The 19,639-nt window shown below is 38.7% G+C and overlaps 2 protein-coding genes across 5 annotated transcripts; both read right to left on the reverse strand.

Moving 5' to 3' along the window:
* Positions 1-3,886: 3,886 nt before the first annotated feature.
* LOC109155027 lies at positions 3,887-5,424 on the reverse strand. The gene is made up of 5 exons (XM_019302759.1): positions 5,017-5,424; positions 4,681-4,928; positions 4,393-4,592; positions 4,208-4,249; positions 3,887-4,026 (listed from the first exon to the last, which is right to left on the reverse strand). Exons 1-3 carry the CDS (start codon positions 5,281-5,283, stop codon positions 4,394-4,396), a joined length of 714 nt encoding a protein of 237 aa, XP_019158304.1. The 5' UTR covers positions 5,284-5,424; the 3' UTR covers positions 3,887-4,026; positions 4,208-4,249; position 4,393.
* On the reverse strand, positions 5,017-10,563 carry LOC109155026. 4 transcript variants are annotated; one of them, XM_019302757.1, is made up of 9 exons: positions 10,471-10,563; positions 10,118-10,300; positions 8,737-8,927; positions 8,615-8,658; positions 6,647-7,025; positions 6,350-6,559; positions 5,650-5,742; positions 5,516-5,561; positions 5,017-5,430 (listed from the first exon to the last, which is right to left on the reverse strand). In XM_019302757.1, coding segments are annotated over exons 3-9 (921 nt in total). In that variant the 5' UTR covers positions 8,884-8,927; positions 10,118-10,300; positions 10,471-10,563; the 3' UTR covers positions 5,017-5,428. The 4 variants fall into 4 exon arrangements, with proteins under 4 accessions (XP_019158302.1, XP_019158299.1, XP_019158301.1 ...); XM_019302754.1 differs by having other exon boundaries at positions 8,615-8,927; XM_019302756.1 differs by having other exon boundaries at positions 8,615-8,927; positions 10,416-10,475.
* Positions 10,564-19,639: the final 9,076 nt, after the last annotated feature.

Raw genomic sequence — 19,639 nt, forward strand, 5'->3', positions numbered from 1 at the left:
GCTCATCAAAAGCCGCTCGGCATTCTTCGTCCCAGACGAATCCATTAACCTTTCGCAATACCTTGAAGAAAGGTAAAGCGCGCTCGGCTAACTTGGAGAGGAATCGGCTGAGGGCTGCCAACCGACCGGTTAATTGCTGGACTTCCCGTACGGTAGAAGGTGGTTGCATGTCCAGAATCGCTTTTACTTTGGCCGGGTTGGGCTCGATTCCTCTCTTAGTCATCATATAGCCGAGGAACTTGCCGGTTTGAACCGCAAATGTACACTTGGTTGGGTTCAACCGCAACTGGTACTTCCTCATAATCTGGAAGCATTCCCGGAGGTCCCGAGTGTGGTCGGATCGGTCCCGACTCTTGACCAACATATCATCAATGTAAGCTTCCATCGTTCGGCCTAGCAAATCGGCAAAGAGCATATTGACCATTCTCTGATAGGTGGCTCCTGCGTTGCGGAGACCGAACGGCATCACTCGTTAACAATACAGCCCGTCCGGGGTTACGAAGGCTGTCTTGCTCTCATCTTCATGGTGCATCATGATTTGGTGATAACCCTTGAATGCATCCATAAAGCTCATCAATTCGGCCCCGACCGTCTCGTCGACCATCTGGTGGATACTCGGTAGAGGATACGGGTCGAGCGGACAGGCCTTGTTGAGGTCGGTAAAATCGATGCACATCCTCCACGCTGGGGGCTTCGGAACAAGAACTATATTAGCCACCCACTCGGGATAAATCACGGGTCGGATGTGCTCGATCGCCGCCATCTTCTTGACTTCCTCTCTAACAAACTTACGGCGATCGGAAGAAAGGTGCCTGGTTTTTTGCACCACCGGCTTTGCTGCGGGATCGACGGCCAGTTTGTGACAAATAACGGACCGGTCGATCCCGGGCATGTCCTCGGGCCCCCAAGCGAAGATATCGGCATACTCCCGAAGTATGGCCAAAATTTCTGCTCGGAGATCGGGGGTGAGGGCCCGACCAATCTTGATCTTCCTATCCGGTCGGTCCTCGGATAGGGGAACTTCTTCTATCTCCTCGGAAGGCTCCGGTTGTTCCTTCCGATCTTTAGCCTCTTCTTTGGCTATGGTGTTCACCCGGGAAGACGAACCAGAATCGCGTCTGTTAACCGCTCGGGTGTAACACTTCCTGGCGGATTGGACATCGCCACGGACTACACCTACCCCATTGGGGGTGGGGAATTTCATGCATAGGTGAGGCATTGAAATTATCCCACCGATCTTCATAATGGCAGGTCGGCCTAAGATAATGTTGTGGACGCAATGGAGGTTGACCACAACGAACTCTAACTCCGTCTTGATCGACTTCGGGGATGTGCCGATCTCGACCGGGAGCGTTATCTTTCCCTCGGGGTAAATAAGGGCCCCGGTAAAGCCAGACAGTGGTACACCGACCGGAGTCAGCTCCTTCCTGTCTAGTCCAAGCTTTTCGAACACGTCCAAATAAAGGACGTTCACACTGCTGCCAGTGTCGACCATAACCCTTTGGACATCCGTCCCTTTCACATCAATTGTGACCACGAGCGCCTCCATGCCGTGGTCACTGCTGCTGGGTTGATCTTCCAGGGTGAAGGTTATGGGCTCCATCTTTTGCCTCTTCCCGGTCTCCCGGGAGTCCACTATAGCGACCGGGCAATTACTTCTCGGTCGGGAAGCATCTTCCAATCCACCGAAAATAACGTGGATGGTCGGCTTTCCTGCTGGCCGGCTGCTAGACGGAGGGTCAGGGTCCCGTCGGTCATCACGACGATCATCTCTACGATCGTCTCTTCGGTCCTGACCTGACCGATCAGAACGGTGGTGAGAGCGCCGCTGTTCTCTCCGATCGGTATTCCTCTTGGGGTCCTCTCTCCTCCCCACACATTTGTCCAACTTCCCTAGATTGAGCAAATCTTCCAACAGTTGGAGCAAGTGGGTACACTCTTCAGTGTCATGCCCAGCACATCGATGGTAAGCGCAATGCTTACTCTTGTCAGGGCCATCTCGATCGGGATGGGGAAGCTTGATGAGGTTGCATGACTGAGCATACTGCATGGCCTCCGCTGCGGATCGGTTCAAGGCCGTAAACTCACCAATCCTGGTGCGGGATCGGGGATGGTCATCTCCCGATCGGTGTTCCGCCCGGCCGGCCGGTTTACGGGATGAAGACCCGACCTCCTGCGAGCGCTTTACGGCGTTCGCCTCGCCAGCATTGGCATAATCTATGACCCTTCGAAGGGCCTCCTCATACGTGGCCGGGGGTGTAAAATGAAGTCCTGATATAAATATCCCGCCCGGAGAGAGATGTGTAACATGTGGGTGGCGGTGGCATCGTCCATGGGCTCTACCTCCCCGACCGCCGCCTTCCATTTGGTGAGGAAGTCGGTCAAGCTCTCGCCTTCAAGTTGCTTGGCCTTTTCCAGATACATATAAGGCTTTCTCACCACTTTGGAAGTGATAAACTTCCTCACAAACTTGACCGCTAGGGTGTCAAACCTGTCGATCGAACCCGACTGCAAAGTTCGGAACCATTCCGCCGCTCGACCGGTAAGCGTGGAGTAGAAAGCCCTGCACATCACGGCGTCCGACACACCCTTCAGCGTCATATTGCTATAGAAATCGTTGACGTGAGCCTCAGGGTCTGTCCGACCATCGTAACTCTTCTCTCCAAAGACCTTTAAATCGAGCGGGTAAGGCTGAGCCATTACCGCCGCTATGAAAGGCGTCTGATGCAAGGTCGGTTGTCCAACCGGGGTTGCTGCAGGGTGCGCGTTTCTAAATTGCGCAAATTCCGCCTGGAGGTTATAGAGTAATCCTCAGGTCTCGTTGAGCTCGGCGGCTTGGGCTGTATCCCGAGCGCGTCGCCGTCGGTGAGATCTTGACCCGCTATACCCAGATGAGGCCTCCTGGCTAGCCTCCTGCATCTGCACGTCTTCTTGCCCGCGTTTCGGGTCTTGGGGTCCCAAACGCTGGCGCATCTCCGGTCGAAGACGACCAAAAGCTGCCGCTCGGGCAGTTTCTTCGGGGTCCTCCGCTTGGACGGGAACCTCGACCGCTTGCTGGGCCTGCCCTGGTGCCTCCATCGCATCAGCACCCCCCGACCCCAACCGCGAATGAGCCGAGCGTCGAGCCCGGGAAGCGGACTGACGCTGCGGCTCTACCTGTGCGGTCGGTTGTACTGGAGGGGCGGCGGCTGGAGCTGTGTAAGCAGGCGTATATGGTGGGTAACCAACCGGGGGAGTGTAATACATCGGTTGGCCAGGCCAATACCCGTACGGTAGAGGTGGGACTGGGTATGGATATTGGCCGGGATACATCATCGGCTGCTGCTGATATGGCTGACCGGGTGTTGTGTATCCCGGTTGTATGTAGTTCACCGGTTGTTGGGCGACCGGGTATGTGTTTGACGGATGCGGTGGTGAGAGATTGAGATTCAACTCTACCGTTTGACCTTGCTGTTGGGTGGCGTGGTGCCCAGATGAGCTAGCTGCGTCCGCCTGGTCGTCAGCGAAGTTATTTTGAGCCCACGGATACATGGTTGTAGAGGGAGCGGGTGCTCATCAAGACGTTGCTTTCTCGCACGGGTCCCCACGGACGGCGCCAAAATGATATTGCTAATTCTACACAAGCAATATAAAATAAACTCGAGACCAATTAAAGCAAGTAAAAGACTTTATTGATCGTGGTAAAGGCCCTAAGTACAATCTACTTGGTTGCTCTGAGTGCCGACTGACTACGGTCGGGATTCTCTAGTAACAACCTATCGATCGTCCAAAAATCCTCTACACTGTAGCTACTGTGGGTATTTATAGCCGATGTGCCGGGGACAAGATTCCAGCCGTTCGGCATGTTCTCCACGTAGCCACCACGTGTCATCCTCCCGGGTGCCCTGTCTGTCATCGTAAAGAGCCGCCACGTGTCCTTTGTCAGCTCTCTCGCCAAAGGGCTACCGCTCGGTGGTCGACACTAACGCTCGGGCAATTCCCGGTCACTTCCCGACCAGGTTCTTCATAAAAAGCCCGACCTGCTACCTGCAAAGACAAAAGACAAAGACAAAGGCAAGTCGGTCGTGGTGAAGCTTATGTCGGTCGGGATATTCCCTACCAATATATATATATATATATATATATATATATATTGTTGATTATTCAAATAATGTAATAATCATACTGATATAAATCGAAAGAATTTTTTTTTTAAAAAAAAACTTACATTTCTACAACATGCTTCCAATCATCATCGCGAATGCGATGACTAAGAGGGTCCCACAAATAAACAATATCCTTAGTGATGTTGATAACTGTCAGAATCAAATGGAAACTATGCACAAACACATAATTATATTACATCAACACAAAATAATATGCAATTGAAAGTATAATTGTAACCATTCTTACCCTATATTACATGGCACCAAAAGTGTTCATTACTTGGATTGTCCATCAGTCTGTTTGCTAAAGCTCGTGCCCTGGTTTCCAACTGTTTTTCTAGAAAATTTTTACCTGTTCTTTTCGTTGGCACATGCCCTACATGACGCGTCTGCATAAATCTGAATTTGTCAAGCTTGTTCTCTTCCATCATCTTTTTATACAAATACCTAGCATTGGAATGGAAACTGAATTAGAATAACAAAGCATAGAAGTGATAAGTTATCAAATTGACTCGAAATATATATTAAATCATACCATATGTACACTGCAATACACGTGTACGATATTGGCATCAATTGACAAAAAGGAATCACAACTTCATCGTGCACATAGAGAGTACATTCTTCCCCGAAGACATTATTATCTAGCAATATTTGTAAACTCTCTCCATTCCCAAGTGCACGCTTGTAATGGCAGTAAAGTAGCCATAATGACTTAGGCATACTTGAGGAGTTCAACTCAAGCTTTTTGACTTCCTTGCCCGCTTTCTTCTTAGATTGTTTCTAATTTGCAAAATATACCCATATTAGCTAGATAAATAAATATACTAAGAAAGGCATGTTTATTATATACATAATAAGTAAAATTTACCTCCAAGACATCTTCCTTGTCAATAAATTGCAGCTCATTATCATCCTCCTCAAAATTCAATTTTTGTTGAATATCACCAATTTCTTCTTCACTTTTCTTGGCACCCTTTGCATCCTTTGCATTACAACTGCGTTTTGCTTCAATCTGAATATTACAGCCAACATTTTGAAGTACCATATTTTCTAACTTTGCTACTCTGTCTTCAACTATGGCTTGTCGGCTTAGAAGAACATTTTTCTCATGAGCAGGCATCATCCATCTACCCATTCTGAAATATGTTGAGGGATTGACATGTCCCCCTATAGCCCTCACCCGACCTCCATGCTCCTTAGATTCAAGAGACTGTGTCAGAATGTCCTCATTTGGTCCTTGAAGTTGCAACAAACCATCTTGCTTTTGCTGAATATATTCATCCTGTAATGCATGACAAATGACCATGATATAACCACAATATTTAGAAATACATAAAGAGGATAATACCAGTAAAGGTTTTGCTTACAATCTTTGTAAATTTTGTCTTCAAAACATCTCCTCAATTCTGTTGACTACAGGCAAGAAGATTTATAAATGTCAAACTTAGGCTGAAAATGAGTTTGAGTTAATAATAGTGAAAGTGAAATAATAATTACTTACAATTTCACTAGCAAGACGCGCATATCCTTTACGAGCAAGCCTATGTGGATAAAGGTTTTTCTTTCTTCGTAACTTTTGTTGCTCGCTTAGTTTCTAAGACAAACATGATCAAATTAAAACTTCACATTATATTTCTGCCATAGCACCATACATTAAGATAAAAACTTCACATTATATTTCTAACCTAAAAATTATGCTTCATGCTTAAAAATAGAAAATAGAAATGAAAAATTATGGCATGAGGATGAATGACTGATGCAGCTTAGTTATGAAGCTACTTGAGAAAAAACAGAAATAGAAACAGAAGCTGAGTTCATAAATTGTGAGAAATTGGAGATCTGCTGTTCTAAACAATGTCTACAGAGTTCTGGTCTGGGATATAGTTGATTTTATAGGTTGAGAAACTGGAGATTAGCTAGTTTGAACTGCAACAGCAACATGAAGCTTCAGGAAGGAGTGTTGCTGTTGCAAAATTGATGAACAGATGATCTGCAGGGTGGACCTATGCTGCATTTTGATGCTTGATTTAATTTGAAACAGAAGGAGCTAAGGTGCAACACTTAACATAAGGAGCTAAGCTTTTTGGTTCTGAATGATATGCGGTCTTAATGAAGTTGGTAAAGTATTCAGGAAATACAAATTGGTAAAGTATTCAGGAAATATAAATTTAATACATAAACACTTCTAGTTTTGAGGTTACCTTAAAGTCTTCAGACATGCGGATAATCACAAATTGAGTCCATTCATCTCCCATAATATCATATCCTGCGGGTGGTTTATGCAAGTTTTCTTCATCATTCAGTCTCTTCCAAATAAAGTTATTTGTGAGTTGTGTTTTATATTGCTGCCATTTGTCATTTGCTGAGCTCAAGCAATTTTTCTTGAATTGTGCCGGAACAATGAAGCTCAACTACATAGAAAAATTTTTATTAGAATTAAAAGACTAATATGTTAAATATCACAATTAATACAAGTAAAAGAATGAGAATTTGCTTACATTAACAGCGTTCCATATCTTATCTTTAATATCTTGTGGCACATGTTTCCATGTCTTAAAATTCAACTTGACCTTTTCTCTTGCAAGGACATGAATGTAACTTTGCAGTTCTGTAGCACTTTTTCCAATCGGCTGTACCAAAGCATTGAATTGTACCTCTTTCTTCACTCCTTGTACCCTTTGCATATCAAGCTTATGCATTTGGGTACGACCTCGAGTGCTCCTCGTTGATGAAGTATCTAGAGAACCTGACATTTTTTGTTCCTCATCCACCTGAACCTCTTTTCCATTGTGTTCTTCATCACCATGTACTTCTTGTCCCTTTTGTTCCTGATGTTCAGTTTTTTTCTTTCTTCCAACAACCATAGAGCCCGCAAACCTAATAAGCACAAAAATATAAAAACAAAATTATTAGAAATGTTTGAATTCATTTACAGAAGTTGGGAGCCAAAAAAATTGAAGGCATTAAACCTAAGAAAGATTTAAGAATACATACATAGTCAAATTTAAAATATAAGGTTTGAAATGTTATACACTAACTAGATAGGAGTTCTTATTCTCAACCCAAGTCCCATCACAATCTTCTTGAATGCATGGCGGTTCACTCTCATCTTTATCATCAACATTCATAGATGGCATCCCATTCGTAAAGCATTGATGATGAATTATTGTTTCATCCATCTCAGTCTCATCTTCAAAGTAATCCCGATTAGGAGTTGCAAGCACGACAGACCATATAGGATCTTGAGGGTCTTGAATATAAAATACTTGCTTGGCTTGACTCCCCAAGATAAAAGAATCAGATTTGAATCCAATCTTATTGAGGTTTACTAATTTGAAACCACGATCATCTACTTTAATACCATTGTTATTCTCAACCCAATTGCATTTGAACACAGGAACTCGAAAGGTATGGTAATCAAGCTCCCATATTTCATCAATAACTCCATAAAATACCATATCTGACTCAACGGGGTTCTTATCCTTTGCACTAGAAACTTGCATTATATTTGCAACTAAGCTTACTCCTGAGTTTTGGACAGGTCGCAAATTATCATGATCTTTGGTATGAAAAGTAACTCATTCAATTAAATAACCAGAGTATTTTAACACTTGGTTCCGAGGACCATGTGCCAACCATTTTAGTCTTTCTGATATTTCATGGGTGGAATCATTTATTGCTCGTCCAACCTAAAAATGATAACACTTTAAAATTTGTATATGATAATAAAACCGGTGACTTTTATTTTGTTGTACTAATCATAGTTATACAACTTACACGATCACGTAACCAATTAATAAATGTGCGGTTATGCTCATCAAGTAGCCCCTTCTCTGTCCTAACCTTACCACCCAATGTAGCCTACAAATGTGCCTTGTGTTCCCTAAGAAACGGTATTTGACCAAAGTCAATTAACCACTACAATATATATAAACAATAAACAATATATTCGAAGTTTTATCAGAGTTGGAAAAATTACTTAGCGTATTGGTCTATTTCTACATCATTTGCCAAAATATAACGATGTGATTGCTCCCACTCTACTTGGCTAATGGATTGCACTTGAGCACCTGATAAAGGCCGAGTACGCACCACTTCATGAAATGTTGATGGGATCCCAATTGTTTGTACGTTAGACAAATACTATGAGCAAAATTCTATAGCTTCTTCAGAAATATAACACTCGGCTATACAACCTTCTGGTCGATTGCGATTTCGCACATAACCTTTCAAGATTTTCATATATCTTTCAAATGGGTACATCCATCTATACCACACCGGTCCACACAATTTGACCTCCCTCACAAGATGAACAGTTAAGTGAACCATTATATCAAAAAATGAAGGATGAAAGTACTTTTCCAGCAAACACAGCGTTGTCATCTTGTAGCGCATCTAACTTTGAGGCATTTATCACTTTGCTACATATGACATTAAAGAAGAAGCACAATCGAGTGATAGCATACCTTACATGTTTGGGCAACACACCTCGAATAGCAACTGGAAGCAACTGTTGCATGAAAGTGTAACAATCGTGAGATTTAAGACCAACAAGTTTCAACTCCTTCACATTGACAAGGTTTCTCACATTAGATGAATAGCCTGTTGGGACTTTCATATGTAACAAAGAGTTGCAAACTTTCTTTTTCTCCTCTTTGCTTAGTGTATAGTAAGCAGGTGGCAAAAACGTTCTCTTCTCCCCTTGTTTTGGTGTCAACTCCATTCTCACATTCATTTCCACAAGGACTAGTCGAGCAGCTATCACATCTTTGGTTTTTCCTGGGATGTCAAGTAATGTAGCAATAATACTTTCACTTACATTTTTCTTCTCAATGTGCATGACATCAAGAACATGCCGAACATGCAAATGCTTCCAATACTCAAGCTCAAAGAAAATTGATTTCTTTTTCCAACATGATTCCCCATCCAGGCCCATGAACACTCCACTTATAGACTGATTTCAGTACGCTGCCCCAGAAATAATGCCACTCATGACTTTTTTTTTTTAGCTCGGTGCATTGCAATCAATTTTGGGTTGTTTTTACTAACTCTGATTTTTGTTTCTTTTGCACTAATTCCCCTGCATTGTATATATTATAATCTGTATATATATATAGTAGGATATAAACTCCAAATTGCTTAACTTTGATCATCACATTTAAACACCGAACTATGAACCTACCCTCCCTTAGTTACCACATAGCATATAAACTATAGACTGTCATACCTACGTTGATCAAGCAGAACTTGAACACATTTAGACAACACCCTACCCTCCCTTAGTTAGAGTCCAGTGACTATAATTTGATTAGGGTACATTTTACTTTTAAAGTGTATAGTATAAGGCTCAATTCATAAGTTGACAAATTGAACATGTTTTTTTTTTTTTTTTTTAATTTAATTTACTTCCTCTATCCCACTTAATTTGTCCAATACTCCAATTTACTATTCATTGGCCAATTCATTTTTTTTTTCTTTAACAAGTTCTTATAGAACTATAAATGTAGTTTTTAAACATACATACATATACAAGGATGGAAGGAGTATTAGTGTATAAAAAAGTAAAAACAAAGTAATGGATATTTGCGTTTAATTCCTTGAAACAAGATTATTCCTTTTCAAAGCCACCATATCTTTAAAATTCCAATCCACTTTGCAACTGTTTTGGAGTTTTAAGTTTGTCTCTGTGCAAAATCTGTTAGTTACATAACTTACATAGGCTCTTCTCTTTGAACCAGCATGCATGCATACCAGAAATATAAGTGCATGTGTTCAAACTAACACTACACAAGATCTGCATGACAAATTAGAGTTTTAATTATTTTAATTGTATTTTCATTTTTAGTTTTAATTTCACTTTTTTGTGTAACTCAGAGTTTTCACTCCCGAACATAGTGACTAATTCACTAGCTGGATTAAAAAAAAAAGTGTCAAATAGTGCAATTAAATCCAATAATTAAAAAAAATACCTGTGGTATGCTTTTCTTAAGTCACATATCCCCATTGACAACATTAGAACCGACAATTACAGTCAAATTCTGAAGCAGCAGGCGAACTAATGGTCCTCCCATCCGAATCCTCAAAAAGTGAATAGAAATCAACACAATCCATGGAAAATGTGTGGCGTTGCGGTGTTAGATGAAGGAATACCTCTGCAAGTATCAAACGGAAATTTCATCACAACTATAGCATTTGGGGGTGTTAATTAAGTTGAATTGAAAACTGGACACTTCTGACTCTTAGGGAATGATAACCAACTAAACATACTATTCGTATATCGGAGATCTATGGTGTTTGTGCAACGATTACTGGAAGATGTTACCTGAGCAGGAATGGCGAAGCGTCAAAGTAGAGCAAGTGGAGGTGGAGGTGGAGGGCGGCAAACCCTAAAGTCTCTAAAATAATTGGGCTAAATGCGGTGTGACTTGTGGACAATGCGGAATATATATATATACATACGTCTGTATATATAATAAATAAATAAATAAATAAATAAATATATATATATATATATATATATATATATATATATATGTATGTATTATATATATGTATATATATAAATATATATATATATTTATTATATGTATGTATGTATTTATTTATTTATTATATATACAAACGTATAGTATGTATATTATATATATATATATATATATATATATATATACACGTCTGTATATATAATAAATAAATAAATACATAAATTTCGACCACCAGAAAGTGATCTTAAATTAAGTTGAATGCAAAAAGTGGTCGAAAATAGCAACAAGGGTTTTTCCGGATACCAAAAGTGGTCGAAACAAGACTTTCAACTTGATTTAAGATCACTTTCAGGTGGTCAGAAATTTCAGAATTTCCAGTAGTGTGTGTATATATATATATATATATATATATATATATATATATACCCATTATATGGCTAACTCTCTTTGGCTCTTATTTCGTTAATTATTTATTATTGCTCATTAATTTCTATAAGAAAGGTCTTAGGTTCTAACTTCATCCCAATTAGAGTTTGCATAATTGTTAAACATGTACTACGAATATGTTAAAATGTATTAAAAATATAATAATAAAATTTAACATAAACTTTACTCAAATAATTAACCCGACTAAATACATAGCATTCAATGATTATAAATCACGAACTTTGAAAATTATTTGATTTTATTTCATTTAAAAAAATAAGTCAAATAATTAACCCGACTAAATACAATGCATTCAAAGATTATAAATCATGAAATTTGAAAATTATTTGATTTTCTTTCATTTAAAAAAAAAAGTAAGTTAATTTTTTTTTGTTTAATTAATTTTCTTTTGATTATTGAGAACCAAATATATTGGAACTTTATATTTTGAATTATTTATTATCATCCTCTATTGACAGCAATTGTCATTGACAAACTCTCAAATGCAAAATAAATAAAAAATAAAAAAAAGTGTCTCAACAACGAATGGAAATAAAAAAAAAAAATCAATGATTTCATTATGTGGATGAAAAGTATGTACGCTATTTTATTGCTCTTATTAAATTAAAAAATAAATTAGTATCTAGGACAAAAAATAATACATATGCATTTAATTAATTTAGAATTAGATGTATATAATGACTCTATTTAAAAATGAATTATTCATTATAAGAATTTTAAAAAGAAATATAATTTCATTAGTTATATTATCTTTATTTTCTACAATTCAAAGATTCCTTACCTTCAGGCGATTCGGTGACGTTGTTAGAGTTTGAAGACTTCCTCGTCAATCAGGAGGTTATTTGTACGGAGGACGGTGCGCTAGCGATTCCTGCAGTGCTGGCTGTTCAGCGTGGTCGTGGGCAGTCGCAGGATCGTCTTGGTGGCGGTGGTGGTCGCCATGGCCAGTCTGGTGGCGTGCGGTGCCAAATTTGCAACAACCCGAGTCATTTGCCTGATCCCTCTATGGTGTCGTCAACTGCCAACTACAATGGCTCGGACATGTTGCGCTTCGGAGATGGTACAGGTTTTCCTATTATTAGCGTTGAAACTTAATGTGCGTGATTTTCTTTATCAATGTGTGTTGTTTTTCTTCTTAAGGTGTGTGATTTGTATGCTTAAGGTGCATCAGTTTTGTGAAACTTAAGGTGAGTCATTTTAAAACCTTAGGTGTGTGGTTTGTGTTTTTAAGGTGCTTGTTGTGTGCATAAGGTGCGTGGTTTGTGTACTTAAGGTGTGTGGTTTGTGTTTTTAAGGTGCTTCGTTTGTGTGGTTAAGGTGCGTCAACCGTACGAGAAGCCTATACCCGCACCTGAACCCTTCCCTATATATATGTGTGTGTGTAGGGAAGTGGGGGGGAGGGGGGGAGGGGGGGGGGGAGGGGGGATCCGGTTCAGGTGAAAACCTACCTTATCGTGTGAACTTGAAAACTTCTGCTGACCATTGATCAAGCATGATTAAATGGCCCACAATTTCTTAACATTTTTTTTTGAAAGTCCACAATTTCTTAACATATTTCCACTGTTCGTGTTTAAAAGAAACGTACAAGGTTAATATGATCAATGCAACGATCTGTTCCTTTAATTCCAAAATAATAACTATGGATGGCAACGGGCAGTATACTCTCCGTTTCTATTTTTGGCGGGAAATTAAAAATAATTCATATTGGCAGAAAATTTGACGGAGATAGGGATTGTCAACTCTTAGTCAAAATCTTAAATTAGTGTGATTTTTAATTTTAAAAACTAAAAACATAAGTTTTAATTTAAAAAATTAATATATATATATATATATATATATATATATATATATATATATACACTGAAAGGTTCCCGTGCGGATGTGCGGTGGATTAATGTGCGTGAGATTTGTACTCAATGTGCGTGAGTGTTGTGCTTAATGTGCTTGAGATTTGTACTTAATGTGCGTGAATGTGTAAAATACAGCAGAAAATATTGATGTCAGCTTCTTCCCCATTCCAAGTAGCCATTGCCCCCTCCCTGATGATGATGATGCGGAGGCGGGCTATGGTGGTTAAGAATTATGGGAATAATACAACAGAAATTCACACTTAGCTGCTGTGCAAATTTTACTGTGCGTGCGTCATCTATATAAACATTCAACTGCGCTGAAGATAGCTGATAATCCAGAATCCATGGCCAAATTGAAGGAAGAAATAAGAAGAAGCTTGGGCGTTAATGTGCGTGAGTTTCTGTTCTGCTTCCTTCTGAGCTCGTAATTATGAAATACTCACGCATATTAAGCACAAATCTCACGCACATTAAACACAATACTCAGGCACATTAAGTACAAAACTCACGCATATTAACATGACGCATATTAAGTACAAATCTCAGGCACATTGAGTACAAATCTCACGCACATTAAGTATAAACCTCACGCACATTAATCCACCGCACATCCGAACGGGAAGCCACAAATGCACATGATCCCTTCCATATATATATATATATATATATATATATATATATATATATATATACATCTATTTATTTATTTATTTTTAATTATAATAATTATTCGGGGACGGGATGGAGCGGGGAGGCGTATCCCCATCCCTGTTCTCGTCCCCGACAGGTTATTGCATACATTTCCCGTCGTGGACGGGGCAAAATTTTCTCAATCGTCGTGGACGGGGCAAATTGACATCCCTAATAATAATTGTTTCCTGCCATTATTGTACTATGTTATTTCTGGTTGTGAAATACATGTCACTACTACAGAACTCACATACAACGTCGAACATATAACGTCAATTTTCTACAAAACCAACGTTAAAACATAAAATAAATTTATAATTTAAAAAAATATTTTTAATGTCGGATTCTACAAAAAAAATCAACGACATAACCCATTTTAAATTAAAAAAATTAACAAACTATCCGACGTCGTTTGGTTGTATAACCGACATCGTATAATATATAATATATGTATATATATATATTTTTTTATTTTTTAATTTAAGTTACGACGTCTGTTCTTCAGAGAACTGACATCATAACCTTTTTCTTAAAAAAAAAAAAATTAATATTCTATACGACCTCAGTTTTTTATAAGCGACATCGTATAATATACGTATTTTTCTCATTTTTTAATTTAAGCTACGACGTCGGTTCTTCAAAGAATCGACGTTGTAACCTTTAAAAAAACAAATTAATACCCTATACGACGTCGGTTTTGGTATAACCGATGTCGTATAGGTATATATGCTTATTTTTTAAAAATATAAGATACGACGTCGATTGTTCGTAACAACCTATGTCATAAATCTATTATAAAAAAAAAAAATGACGGTTCTTTCAAACATAAGCCATCCCCCTCTTTCTTCAACAGCCAGTGCCGTCCTTCTTAAAAAAAAACTCCTCCTTCTTCAAACATAAGCCATTGGCGCCGCCGTCCTTTCTTTTTCTTCTTTGTTGCCGCCGCCGCAACAACCACCACCTAGTCCTCCATTCCTTCTTCCTCTTCTTCTTACTGCCTCCGCGCCACCGCTGACGCCGACCGCCATCACTCCTCCTCTCTTCGGTCTGTTTTGCACCCGCTGCGCTCCCTCTCAAGGCTTGCCGCGCTCCCACTCGCCTCCGCCGTGCCACCCGCCACCACGTCATTGTAAGATTTTATACATTTTTAAAATACTTTTAATTTTTGAATTTTTATAAGTTGAAAATAATTTTTTTAATATATTTAGAATTATTTGTTTATATATTTCGAATTTTAAGAACTATTGTGTATTTTAGGAGTTCTTATTATTATATTTCGAATTATTGTAAATATATATATATATATATATATATATATGTATATATATATATATCAAATTTAAGAAATTATTTTTAATATATTTAAAATTATTGTTAATATATATGAAATTTATAATCGACGTCGTATCATTTATTTATTACATCTGCCAGAATAACGTTTGAAAAAGTAAAACATACCGACGTCGTTTGACAGAAAAAACAGACGTTAAAAATGTTATTTGTAGTAGTGTGTACAAGAGGTGGCCACGGGCCGGTTCAAGGTCGAACCAACCCTGAATCGGCCCGGAAAAAAGTGGGCCTGGGCCTCACTGGGCTTGAGCCGGGCTTAGTTCGAACCGGAACCGGCTTATTAAGGGGCAGTTCAGGTCCTTTTTAAAAAAATTTGAGGCCCAGCACGGAACCGGCCCATGGCCCAGGCCCGAGCACGGCCCAGGCACGACCCAGGCACGGGCCCGGACCTAGGCCCGGGCAAACACAACTAATTTATCCCTATAAATGCCCTTACCCAATTTATTTGTATCACACAAAAATTCTTAATCCTACACTCTCTTACTTCTACTCACAACAATTCTCCATAGATTAAAAGCAAACCCAATTTAAAAGTCTTTTATAACAGGGCGTTTGGTTGGAGGGATTTTAAATTCCCTTCCCACTTAATTCCCACCTAATTCCAAATGCCATTAAATTCTGTAGTTTGGTTGGAGGGAATTGCAATTCCCCCATTTTCATGGAATTAAAATCCCATGTCCCCCCTGATATTTTAATTCCTGGGAAAAAAAGATAGTGATGAGTCAAAATTACCCCTTCCCTTTTTAACCTAAAATTAATGTCTAACAACAATAATGGACATTTTTGACTTTATACTACTTATTCCCTTTCAATTCCAATGTATACCAAACATTGGAATTGAAATTCTCAGTAATTCTATTTCTGTCAACCAAACACTGAAATTTAAATTCTCACTTTATTCCCAGTAATTCAACTCCCATGGAATTACAATTCTTTTCCCACATAATTCCCCCCCTCCAACCAAACGCCCTGTAAATTTTTAATTTGTCACTCTAACATAATTTAGTGAATAAAAATCAAATGAACTTTATAAACTATACTACATTTTATAATATTTATAAGTTATCAAATAATATTAAGTCTTATATAAAGTTTTAGTAGTACAAGACTACAAGTTTAAATGTATTTAACGTCATTTATAAATTTTAATTTAGCAGAAAATCATGTTAATTTTAGATTTTGAGATTAATAATTAAAATATTATTTTTAACAAAAATATTAATGTGTATGTGTATATTAACGTCATTTAAAAATATTAATGTATGTGTGTGTGTGTATATATATATATATATATATATATATATATATATATATATATATATATATATATATATTAATGTGTAATGTGCACACATTACACATTAATATATATATATATGTATATATATATGTATATATATATATATATATATATATATATATATATATTAGTATTAATATATCAAGAGGTTGTAGTAGCTTAATTGGAAAGGATTTAAATTCATTATTTTGAAGTTAAGGGTTCAAATCTTATTTTGAACAAAATATATCAATTTATATTATAAAAAAAAAATGTAACAAATTGTGGGCCTAGCCCGGGATCGGCCCACAAGAAGCCCGGGCCCGGCCCAGGCCCCTAGTTTGGCGTGCTCTAGTGTGTACTGTTTTGAGGCATCAAATTCTAATTGTGGGTGATTTCATATTAGCACTGTGGGGTGTGGTGCATTATTGTGGATATAGTAGTGTAACTCAGATTTGTAAGTGGTGCATTATGCGTCATGAAGTGGTGCATTTTAATCCAAATTTACCAGCATGCACTTATCTATCTGTTCTGCTTGATTATGCATCATAGTGCATGCAGCGATGTGTAGTCTCACACTCTCACTATGCCTCGTGCACTAGTACGTTTGCGTTATTCTGTTTGTGCATCATAATGCACGAGTCTCACTCTGGAATATATACACGAATGGAGAGCACACGAATTAAGGAAAAAGGGAATTATTACTTTTTTTAAATAATATTTATTACTTTTAAATCTCCAATTATTTTAATATTAATCATATATAAAGGTCATACACTACAAATCAACACAATATTATCAACAAACCACATCAATTAAATGACAACAATAGTACACACTAAATAAAATTAAAATTTAAAACCAAAAAAAAAAAAAAAAAAAAAAAAAAACCTATCCAAATATGGAATTGCACTTTGAACAATTGCAATTCCAAAATACAAAGTCAAAACAATGAAAGAAGATAAGGTTTTCAAAAAAAAGAAAGATAAAGAACAAATTGTTACGGCTTCGTGAACAGTCTTCTTCTTCTGCTTCGTCTCTTGCCGTCGTCGCCCAGCGTCCTTGCTTGCTTCACCATCTACAGCTTCGCGACAGCTTCTGTCATCACCGTCTACGGCTTCGCGACAGCTTCTGTCATCACCGTCTACGGCTTCGCGATGCGCAGAGGGCTTTGGCTCTTCGACTACCAAGCAGCGGTGGCCTCTGGGATCTCCAGATCTGAAGAAAAAAAGGGGTGATGGTGGCGGTTCCGGATGTTGGTGGTGGTGCCGGTGAGAAGAGAGAAGAGTCGACAGCTTTTTGAGAGCTTTATTACCAGATCTATGCCGGCGAAACCATTCCCTCACGATCTGAACGGCGAACGACAAAGGAGCCGTGCGACCAAGCTGATAAAGGACCCGTGCGTCACTGTCGCCAACAAGTCGCCGCCGTCGAAGCACTACCCGCCACCAACAAGCGTCGTCGTGAGGCCACCGTAGAAGCACTACCCGATGGTGTCTCGTTAGAAGTAGAAAGGAGAAGATTTAAAGGTTCGTCGATTGGTTGATATGATAGATCTGAAGAGAAGAGAAGAGAAGATTTGTATGTTTGGTGTATTTGGTTGAGATGAGAAGAGGAGATTTGATAGATTTGATGGGTTTGGGATTTGGATGACCTTAATTTGTAGATCTGAACACTGAACGCGTAAATAAAGCTGATCTGTGGCTTATATTTTTTTATTTTCTGCTCCTCTTTCTCATAGAAAGGGCAGCGAACAATTATATTAATTTAAAATTAATATAAATATCGCTACCCTTTCTCATAGAAAGGGTAGTGGAAAATTTTCCTTTTTTACCATGCGCTGCCTTTTTGTTTAAAAGGGTAGCGGTTTCTTGTTCATTTATTTACAATTATGCCACCGTCCTTTTATTTTTTAACAATACACTACCCTTGTTTGAAGAAAGGTAGCTTAAAGTCAAATTCTTTGCTCTTTTTTGTACTAGTGTTTGTCGCTAATAGAGGAGAATTAGGAGATTAAAATGCCCTTTCAATAATAAACTTAACAAATTAAGACAATTAAACAAAACAGATGGTAAGTAATAGATTATGAACTTAACTGATATTATTGATGTAAACAATCAACTTTAAATAGCATACAAGGGAGAGAAGATAGCAGGTAGTTAGCAGGTTGTTGTAACAACCAGTCTAACACTACTACATAACATGAATGCAACTAGAACTAATCATATACAAAAGATGTCAGCCACAGATATCCTTAACACGCCCCCGCAAGATGGAGGAGCCGTCGGAGACTCCAATCTTGGAATGGAACAGAAGAAACAGCGAACGGCCCAACGGCTTCGTAAGAAAATCAGCAAGCTGAGCCGACGAAGAAATATGCCGAACTACCAGTGAACCATTAGAAACCAAGTCACGAACAAAAAAATAGTCAAGCGTGAGGTGCTTCATACGCGAATGAAACACCGGATTCTTACACACATACGTAGCGCTGTGGTTGTCACATAGCAGAACCGGAGGCTCCAACAGCTGCAACCGAAGCTCATGCGAAGAAGATGCCGGTACTGAGTTACATCCACCGTAGCAGTACCGGATTGCGCAGGGAGCAACTTGTCTGTTGTTGCAAGTGGTGTTGAAACAACCTTTGCACCATCCATCTCAAAACGAACCAGTATGTCTATGATATATTGACTCTGAGACAGGAACATTCCAGTTGGTGTTGGAACGACCTCAACACCTAGAAAGTGATGCAAGGGACCAAGGTCCTTAAGGGCAAAGCGAGCTGACAGAGTTTCAACAAATTGATTAAGCCATGCAACATTGTTTCCTGTTAGTATAATATCATCATCATACATCAGGAAATAAACATAATACCATAATAGATTATGAACTTAACTGATATTATTGATGTAAACAATCAGCTTTAAATAGCATGCAATAGAGAGTAGATATCAGGTAGTTAGCAGGTTGTTGTAACAACCAGTCTAACACTGCTACATAATAGGAATACAACTTGAACTAATCATATACAAAAGATGTCAGCCACAGATATCCTTAACAGTAAGGGCAATAGACGATTAGAACCATGAATGGATCTAAATAAAGGGCTCAGATTGGTACACAAGTTCACATTTTAAAAGAGGTTCTCACATGAGCTTAAATATATATAGTCTTGCGTTCGAGTGAGGACTCCCATTCCCATGAGAACGTGAGAACACATCTGAACCATGCAATAAAGTGGTTTTAATGGATCAAATTGTGCATTATTTTAGGAGTCATTTTTTCCACAATTAATAAAAAGGGGTGAAATTATAATTGTGTAAGCATTTAAAATAGTAATAATTATTAATGCATATCTTTCCCATGATTTTATGAGATTTAATTATAGTAGAA

This window comes from Ipomoea nil, unplaced genomic scaffold, assembly GCF_001879475.1.
Source record: "Ipomoea nil cultivar Tokyo-kokei standard unplaced genomic scaffold, Asagao_1.1 scaffold2690, whole genome shotgun sequence".
NCBI classification, from domain to species: domain Eukaryota; kingdom Viridiplantae; phylum Streptophyta; class Magnoliopsida; order Solanales; family Convolvulaceae; genus Ipomoea; species Ipomoea nil.